Source organism: Eurosta solidaginis, chromosome 4, assembly GCF_040869045.1.
Source record: "Eurosta solidaginis isolate ZX-2024a chromosome 4, ASM4086904v1, whole genome shotgun sequence".
NCBI lineage: Eukaryota > Metazoa > Arthropoda > Insecta > Diptera > Tephritidae > Eurosta > Eurosta solidaginis.
The window spans coordinates 156,939,188-156,949,461 of record NC_090322.1 but is presented as its reverse complement, the minus strand read 5'-3'; the positions used below and the strand labels follow the sequence as shown (position 1 = coordinate 156,949,461).

Sequence of the window (10,274 nt, the reverse complement as noted above, 5' to 3'; positions counted from 1 at the left end):
AAAATTAGAGGGGGTATGCAGACTATCGATGCTTAGCATTACGGGAGCCCTGAAAACAACCCCGACGGCTGCACTGTATGCCATTTTGCACATCCCACCTGTAGACCTGGTAGCAAAGAACAAAGCGTTAACGACCGCAACCAGGCTCGGTGCTTCGGGGCAGCTTGAGCGCCGACCATATGGCCATAGTAGTATAGCGTCATCAATCACAAGACGAACAGACTACATGATTCCCTATCTGCGCTTCGAGGGAGATCTTTAGGCCACAATAGAGGTGGACGGTTGGCGCAAGGGTGCGCAAATGGCGGACGAGGCGATACATGTGTACACCGATTGTTCCAAAGTAGTGGAAGGAGTAGGGTCTGCGGTATACTGCGCTGATCCGGAAATAAGCAGATCCTACAGGCTGCCGGATTACTGTAGCGTTTTCCAAGCGGAAATATTAGCCGTAACCAAAGCAGTAGAAACCCTGGAAGAGAATAGCTTAAGCTGCAACCGTGTTAACTTTTATATTGACAGTCAAGCAGCAATTAAGGCAATAATCTCGCATAGCACAGCATCTAAATGCGTGTTAGAGTGTAAGCAGTCTCTGGAGAGAATCGGGACAGGGAGAAGCATACATCTATATTGGGTCCCAGGGCATATGGGAATAGATGGGATTGAAAAAGCGGATGAACTAGCTAAAAAGGGCGCATCCCTTGAAGCTTGCTCCGTAGATGTCCCAATTAGATTGGGCGAGATTAAGCGAAGGCGAGAGGTGCACATGATCGACCAAGCGGGAAAGGCGTGGGTTCAAGCGCGGGGCTGTAAAGTGTCGAAGATTATGTGTAGGTCTTACAACCTTAGACTAACACAGTTGCTCCTATCATTAAAAAGAGAGGACTGTAGACTCATGACGGGTATTCTGACTGGACACTGCCTTCTGGCGTCACATGCCTTTAACCTAGGCTTGGTCAGTGATAGCAGATGTAGGAAGTGCGGGTTGGAGGAGGAAACGATCGAGCACGTTCTGTGCTCGTGCCCTGCACTTGCCAGGCTAAGACTCCAGCTATTAGGAGTGATACAGCTGTCAGATCTAGAAGCAGCAAGTGGCTTAAGTCCTAGGAAGCTTCTAGTATTTGCCAAGAGGACGGAGTTATTTTATAACATAGGTCTTGTTTTTTGATAGGGTTTTTCAGTTTGGTCGTTAAAAAAAACTTCTGGTAACACTACGGACTCAATCAGTCTATGTGAGGTCCTCATGGACCGGCCAGTTCAACCTACCTACCTGGGGTCCTTCCCAAGATCATTTCTGGATAGATTTCTGGATCTGTCCGGGATCCCTTAAGGGGAATTTCGGGACTATTAGGTGATCATTTGAAGACCTTTCCGGCATCACTTCTGGATGATTTTCGGTATCCGTTCGGGATCCAGTTGGAATCATTGCAGGACTTTTTCGGAATCATTTTGGATCCCTTCCGGCATCATTTCTGGATGGTTTTCGGGATTTGTCCGAGATCACGTCGGGTTATTTCGGGACCTTTTCGGGGCTAATACGGGATCATTTGGGGATCCTCTAGGGATCGTTTCGTGACTTTTTCTGTATTATTTCGGGATCATTTGGGGACCCTTCCGGCATAATTTTTTGATGGTTTGCGGATCCCTTTCCTTTTTTTTTTTAAGCATATTATTTGTTCACTGCCAATTCGAAATAGAGCATCAGCTGTTTCGAAGTGAACTTTTGTTCGCCCGAAATTGCCGATAGGCGGAAAAAGTTCACCCGAACAAAAGAAGTGAAGGCGAACAATTTTCCGCGTGAACTTCGCGATAAGGGTGATTATGTGTTCCAAATATGAGGCATATATCGGACCACAAATACGATTATTTTGAATACCTCGATCCTTGTGCCACCTAGCGTCGATGTTTTTCACAGGCCATTTTCTATTCTTGCATGTATTATGTGTTCCAAATATGAGCTAAATCGGACCACAAATACGATTTTTTGGATATCTCGATCCTTGCGCCACCTAGCGGCGTTTTTTTTATAGTTCGCTTTCTATTCATGTATGTATTATGTGTTCCAAATATGAGTCAAATCGGACCACAAATACGATTTTTTGAATATCTCGATCCTTGCGCCACCTAGCAGCGATTTTTTTCATAGGTCGCTTTCTATTCATGTATGTATTATGTGTTCCAAATATGAAAAAAATCGGACCACAAATACGATTTTTTTTTAATATATCGATCCTTGCGCCACCTAGCGGCCATTTTTTTCATATGTCGCTTTCTATTCATGTACGCATTGTGTTCCAAATATGAAAAAAATCAGACCACAAATACGATTTTTTTACCATTTTCATACCATTTTTTTCATATGTCGCTTTCTATTCATTTACGTATTGTGTTCCAAATATGAAAAAAATCAGACCACAAATACGATTTTTTTTTTTGATTATTTCGTGCCAGCCAGCCAGCCAGCCAGCCTGTCACGTCAGGCTAAATAAAACCGTTTAAAGAAGATTGCTTTGTATTTATATAAAATAAATCATATTGCTTTAATACTAAAAAAATAAAGAAGCGATAATAGTTTCACATATGTAAGTAAATTTTAAATTATAACAATCGTAACATAATACATTTGAGTGTTTCCTTATCAAATTACCCACTTTATTTTCCACGAGGAAATCTCATTTTCATTAAATGTTTCCTTACATATCCCTGCGCATACGCCCGATTGGTTTGCGTCCATGTATGCGAAAACGTTTTGTACGTAACGAGTTTTCGGTAGTTGGCGAGAGAGGATCACTGTAATGGCTATATTCAGAAGGCGCATTTAATAGTAATTTTCCTTCAGTTGTGTAGCAACGTTTTCGTTTTTGATGACGAAATTCTTCTTCTTTATCAGTTAAACTGTGGGAGCGCACTAGGGTACCTACAAAGAAAAAATAGAAATCCCGCTTAGCTTGAACATGTTAACCAAGCACATTTGTGGAAGTCAACACCAAACTGAAACATTTACAACATAAGTAAATTCGTGAAAATTAGCAAAGTTTATTCTACCATTTATCACAGACGAAGGTTGTACTTTTATGTGTGTATGGAGTGATGTATAACGAGATTATCTTTATATTCTTACTAACTCCTAATTGGTAGTTAAATAGCTATATTCCCCATATGGATTTGTCCCTTCGGTAATCGCTAATTAGGAAACATTTTTAGAGATACAGATTTTTTTCCAAACCCAGAACCATCTCTAGGGTGTCCCCCAACGCGAACTCCGTACCAGGTGTTGTTATCCCGACAGGTGATTGCTTCTTCTTGATTATTTTCCTTGTACTTTAATATGTCAGTTAATCGGAATCAATGAAAATTTTCTTTAGACTTGACATTCTTCTGCACTGCGAATTGGTTGAATTCGCTTTGCCACCACCTAGTATGGGTTCGCCTTGAACTAGAGTTTAAAATACATGAATTACGCAAATTAAGATTTCGAGGTAGAGATGAGGGGTAGAGGAATAGCTAGAGCTAAAGGTGGAGGTTGATACATGGATTGCGAACATCGTTGGGATTTTGGCTAACCACCTGCGGATAGCGCCCGGGTCAAGTTCCATATCGTGAGCTAAAAACGACTTTTCTCTTTAATTTTTGATCTAATCTTATTTTTCATATATCTTCTCCCTATCGTTGCCAGAAGTAAGAAAGTTAAATTTGTTATTTTTCCTATTTTTTATGTAGCCTTTAGCTCTGCTTCAGGCCCTTGTGCTGGGAGTAAGCATTAGACTGTTTTTACAAAGTTCAGAATTTTAGGCCCGGTTTTCAGTACAAGTTCGACGCAATTTGTCAGTTGAGCTACGCTTAAACTTATTCTGCAGTTTTTCAGTCTATTTTAACTGAAGTTTAAGCTGAGCTTAAGCGGCCGATCTGACAGGGTTAAACTCTAGTTAACCTATCAGTTATTTGCATTCGTTGGCAATGACGTCGAATATACCCAACACGCATTTGGGCTTAAGTACCACTACATCTCATTATGATAACAAGGCAGTAGTTGTTTCGAAACAGGACTCAACTTGAAAATCAGCCCACCTCAACTCGATATCCAAAGTAGGATATAAACTGGAGAAATGTATTGGATATGCATTTGAAAGCTGTGCATTTCACAAAATATCTCAAAGGTCGGAAAATAATTTGAGAATGACGTTGGAGGTCAACTCGAGAACTATACATTTTACAACATTTCTCAAAGGTTGGATAGTGATTGGGGAAGAAGTTGGATAACAACTTGATAACTATCTGGCTTAAGAATAATTACAGCATGATGTTGGATATCAGCTCTGGAACTAGATACATATTTCTCTAAGGCTGGCGAAATTTTTTTCCATGTTTGCTGGGTAAACAAATTCCAATGCCGTCTTCCAGTGAGTTTTGCAGCTCCGGCTCACGCTCAATTCTCACGGGAATGCTCTAGATCATTGCGAGACTTGAGAAGCAGATGTCGTGAAATTTTCGCACACGTGAAATGTGACAGGCAGATACCGCCGCTGTTTTTCATTTAACTCATACGGCGAAAGGCTAAGCAGCGACATCTATTTTTAAAAAAGTAGGTTTATTAAAGGCAGCGTTGCCAAACTAAAAAGAAGTAATAAATTATCTGGCTCACAAATTGAACCAGACTGGATTTATCTGGCCCAAATCGTTGTTGTTGCATTTACATGCAAAATTATTTATCTGGCTCAGAATTTTGCCACCGGATGATAGCACAACTGTTGCTGTATCTACAAATTATGTAGATAACATAAAAAACAGTGTTGCCGTACAAAAAGCCTACCCCCAAACGCGGCCTTAAACTGTAATTGAAAAACTGCTCAGTAGTTTAACTGGAGTTTATATTTGACTAGAGTTTAAGCTTAGTTTAACCAACTACTGAAAAACCTGGCCTTTGTTAAACGAATTTTGGATTTTGAAAGAACAGTTCAGCATTTTCGTTATGATTTCAGACCCATTTCCGAATCGCTGATGTATGACCGCGGCACTTGTTATGTCTTTGGGACTATTTTTGGGATATTTTCAATTAATAAATGCGTTTGGCTAAAAAAACGTTAAACAAAATTTTGCATAACGATAGAAACTGAAGCAATAGCTGTACCAAAATGACCAACCCATTAATTTAAACCAGGGCTAGGGGCTAGTTCCGGCAGAGAATTTGCATGGTTAAACTGCGTGCCATAGAGCGAATGTAAATCATGGCGAGGTTGCTTGCCCGAAGCTCGTATGTCTGCATACGCCACACTGTCCATTCTTCGATTAAATGCTAAATCTTAACTTATTTGGTAAATTATTCACTTACCTGCCAATGAAGCACAACGCTTAATCAAGGAACTCGATTGATGCGGCGATGGGGTCTTAACCTTTTGCACCAGAGTGCTTTTACTCTTCGAAGGCAGACGAATCATAGAACCCAGTATAGCACCAAATGACCATGAACGACCCAAAGCGGCAGCAGTATTTTGGTTTCCACCTTCTTTTGGTATTGTACCATGATGGATAACCTCGTCATTTTCATTGTCGTTGTCGGAAATACTTTCAGATCGTTCAAATGTCGTGCATCTTCCAGTTTTCCTTAGCGAAGGGGCACAGGATGACGATGTACCTTTATTAATGTTTTCTTTGTTCGTCTTATCAGCCATTCGCATTTTCGCATTGCGACGTATGGGTGTGCCACTAGGTGTGAAGAATGCCTCAGTCGCTGAAGAATTTGTACTAAGCGGAGTTTCAGATATTTTATTAACTAACTTTGACACTGTGATATTACTTTGTGGAGTTTCTGTAGCTTTCTTTTTAGCGCTTGAGTCTGAATTATTAGTACCAAGCTGATCTTTTGCTACTTTATCTAAAGCCTTTGAGCTTGCGTTGGCTGAATTATGTTTCGGCGGCGTTTTCAATTCTTGGGTATTTGAGGTCTCCACACTAACCTTATTACCTGTAGATTTTTCCATATCCAGCTCATCTTCTTCGTAGGGAGAATCAAAACATATTAGTTTCTTATGTATGAGGGCACCGGGAATGCGCGTAATGGGAGTTATCGGCGGTAAATTACTGTTAGACATCTGTGACACAGTCGCCATAGTAGGTGCAATGTTTTCTCTAACATTTTTCGCGTTGCCATCCATAGTAGCGGCATAGCCATCCTGCTGGATATCACATAGTTCTGTGGTTGCCGATATGACCTTAACACTTTGACAGGATTTATACATAGAGCCACAACTTGAGCCGGATAAAGCGCTATTATAACTCGTATTATCCGTTGATGATGCTAACGATTTATCGCTAAACTTAGACGCAATGGAACTTTGACTATCGCTACTTACGCCGCTACTCTCTGTCGCTGCTTCAATGCTTGTCATGTGCTGAGTGGTGCGCGTGATCACAATTGATTCCGTGGTGGTAAGCCTTTGTGATGAGCGTAACACTTCGTGGCGTATATTCTGTGTTATAGTTGATTTGGGTTCCAACAAAGCATGCGAGGAGGTCGTTTGCCAATGAGTTGTATGAACTTCGTGATGAGTTCGCCGAACAGCAGGCGAAAGACGCAAATCCAACGGTGAACGTGCAGGACTCGCCTGACTTGCATCAGTTGTATGTAAGTCCAATAACTTGTTCTTACTTAACGGCTGCAAATCTGTACCATAATTAAGACGTGCTGTTGTCGTGGGCAAACCGCCATGTTCAGCAAATGCTTTTTGGATACTCTTTGACATTACTTGACGCAACGGAGTTACGGCTGTCATCTTGGCACGTGCACCGCCAACTTTTAGGTAGCGATTAACACTTTCCAAATGTTGTCTGTTTGGTGATAGACATGGTGGAGGAGCATTCGAAGTGGCAGCTCTTCCTGTTGCCAATGCTGGACTCAGATTATCCGAGTCGCCAGCGCTATGGTGTATACTCGACACTTGACCGCCAGACGCGTTAAAGGTGCGCTCCGTATGCTTTTGGTAAAGTAGCTCTGCGTGTACCGGTGTTGATGTGGTGCGCACTAGCTGTCCTTTTGGCTTGACAATGGCATCCAAACTACGACGTCCAGAACCATGACTTATCGAGGAAATATTTTTTAACGATGAAACACTATCAGTAACAACTTCTTCATGCGTCAATTTGCTCTTGGTCTTCCAACGTAGATTGATCAGTGACATTGGTGTCTGATGGAACTCGTTGGTGTGTTCTACACGTCGCTGTTGTGGTGAAGTTTGCGTGGAAATGGTAACCTTGACAAGATCCTTTTGCATAGTGACTGTGTGACAAATTGGATCAGGACGCTCATAACAGCCGTCATGTGGATAACAACATATTGACGGGGGCATGGTAGTCTGCGTGCATTTTGTAAAATTTTGCAAGTCATCGATACGATTATAGACCTGTGAAGATAAATTAATTACACAGCGCAACAGGGCGAAGGGAATGTTAACTAAAAGGTAAAAAACCTTTTGAATTTTCAATTAAATATTTATGATGTCGCACACTGAGGTCACTAGGAAGCTACTTCAAAAATCTTACATTTCGAAGACATAACAACCTTCGGGACTCCCAATTCATTACCCACCAAGTACCTATACTCGATAATGAAGGGTTCAAATCTATATCGGAGAAAAACGGTACACTGTTAGAGAATATGGCCAATCTAGGTACACGATAAGGTAATTAACCAGTGTGACACCTAGAGTCGCGGTAGAAATAGAGGGAGCCTTGGGAAGGAAGAAGCTACTCCGTCTTAAGTGATTGCCGCAGTCTGGAGCGTGTGTTCACCATGAGGTGTAAGCTGCGTATCTGAATTGTCTGGACCTTTTCAAAGCGGGTACTGATGCCTGGCTGGTTGATATCCTCATAAATGTAAAGACTTACATTACCACTATACGGGATGGACGTGGCTCGGCACGAAGAAAATCAGACATTGAGACATGTATCACTATCATCATTATCATTAATTGGCGCTTAACCTTTAATGTAGTGGTGATATCTGCACAGGGCTGTGTTAGTTTGAAACTAGAGAGTTGTAGTTATAAAGAAAGAACAAATAAGGGTGGGAGCGTCTTCGGCTGTGCCGAAGGCTTCATAACTTTCATGAATGGAACTGATATTATCGCGTTCGTTATATCCCAAAAAACGGCTTTTGGCTAACAACACTCTAACAGACAGGAGGCGATGAGAGCTACCCCCAGCTTGTTAGGGAGCTTATCATACGACTAAAATACCCAATCGATTCGAGGGGTTTTGTAGAGCAACCCGTTCAAGTCGATGCCAGCGCATTATAGTTTCTCCTCCAACCAAAATTGTCCATCTCACCTACCCTGTTTCTTTAGCAGCGGAGGTATACATCACCTCATCGAACTAGGGGGTGGGACGGGATGGTCTAGAAGGTTCATTGTCGTCATATTAAATCGTTCCCGAGATGGTGGGCTTATACATTAAGGGTGCTTGTTACAGGAACCGACCGGACCTATGTGTATCCGCCAAAATATGTAACATCAAACATTGATACCACTCCCCAAACCCTTCGGGCAGTGTCTTTATCGCTACAACAACAATAACAGGCGAGAAAAGATACAAACATATTACCACTGAATTGAAACGACATGAAATTACTTAGACACATACATACATAAATATGTGCATGAAAAAGTTTTACTCCTACTATAAAAATTTAATTTAAAGTTTTGGAGGATCTTTGATAATTAAGGTAACAATATTAAGTATACAGTTCGATGGAGATGGAATTAAGGAAATTCAAGTTTTTTGAGTTAGCTCCCTTTGGATCTATGTGGATTGGTAGGTGTGTAGTGCATACCTTAGCGCATTTGCGACAACGTAGCGGCAAATGATATTCCTCCACATGGGATAACATCTCAGCGTACATTTCACGTTGTAGCGGCATTGGTTTTCGTTCGCAAATGGAACAAAAAAGATAGATATTAGTGGTTTCGAATTTAATGGTTGCTTTTGAGTGGCCTTCAACGCATTGCTCATTATATTTAGGTTTCTGTACGACGACGGAGATGGCATGGGTTTTTATTTCATGCTTATAACGGCATTCAGCACAGCAAAATACTTTCTTACATACTCCACAAATAACCTGCAAAAATGTTTTTGTTTCGTTGTTTTTGAAATTTTATTTTATATTGGAATTTTTTTTTTGTTTGCACTCACATCGCTGGGCAATTTCATAACTTAAAAAATAATAAATATATTCTTTTAAATCACAAACAATGTAAAAACATTAAATACGAAACATGTATGTACTCTAATATGGAACAAAGATTACTAAAATAACGGACTCCCAAAGAAGAGCTTGAGTGTTGTTGTAGTCTCTGATCATTGGAATTTGTTCTGCTTGCCATCAAGTAAGAATTCTGTAAATACAAATTAAAAAGTGTGGGTGCATCCTAACCCAGTGGTAAGTTTTAGTATAGTTCGATTATCTTATAACTTTAAATGAGCAATTCTTGTATATTTGTATAGCCGAACGAAAGCAACGGCTCAACCGATTTAAATGAAATTTGGCACAGAGATAATGTATCACCTTCTAAGACTTTCTACCTGGGTGTTGCCACTCATAATGTTTCACAAGGTTGCCACCTATTCGAATTAAAAAAATGGCATGAGATATGCCGGTATGGGTATTCAACGAAAGGTATTTCACTCCGCATTACAAACGCGACATTTTTGAGTAGGGTTGCCATTTAGGGTTACCACCTAATCGAAATTAAAAACAATTGCATCATTGCCGATATGGGTATCAAACGAAAGGCATTTCACCCGCATTACTGTAGGGACATTTTTGAGTAGGGTTGCCACCTAATCGAAATTAAAAAAAAATTGCATGAGATATGCCGATATGGGTATCAAACGAAAGGTATTTCACTCCGCATACAATAGGTATATTTTTGATAAGGGTTACCATTTAGGATTGCCATCTATTAAAAATTAAAAAAAAAGCATGAGATATGCCGATATGGGTATCAAACGAAAGGTATTCCACTCCGCATTACAATAGGGACATTTTTGAGTAGGGCTGCCATTTAGGGTTGGTGTAGTTAGACGAAATAGTACTCTACTTACTCATATTGTATTAAAGCTATAAAGGAGAACATTAAAGTTAAAAATCTTCGTAAAACAATGTTACACATGATTCGACTTAATTTTCTTAATTTCACACACGCTAATAAAATTGAAATGCAATACCAAGGCACCGTGGCAAATTCTATCAAAATATGAAATGAATAATTGCAATTTCTCACAGA

The 10,274-nt window shown here is 40.4% G+C and overlaps 1 protein-coding gene across 1 annotated transcript; it reads right to left on the bottom strand.

Annotated features, from left to right (window-relative positions):
- Nucleotides 1–2,510: 2,510 nt before the first annotated feature.
- Nucleotides 2,511–9,335, bottom strand: LOC137248271 (mitosis initiation protein fs(1)Ya-like). Its single transcript, XM_067779144.1, has 4 exons — nt 9,181–9,335; nt 8,822–9,106; nt 5,327–7,394; nt 2,511–2,914 (listed from the first exon to the last, which is right to left on the bottom strand). Exons 1-4 carry the CDS (start codon nt 9,196–9,198, stop codon nt 2,691–2,693), a joined length of 2,595 nt encoding a protein of 864 aa, XP_067635245.1. The 5' UTR covers nt 9,199–9,335; the 3' UTR covers nt 2,511–2,690.
- Between the last annotated feature and the right edge of the window lie 939 nt (nt 9,336–10,274).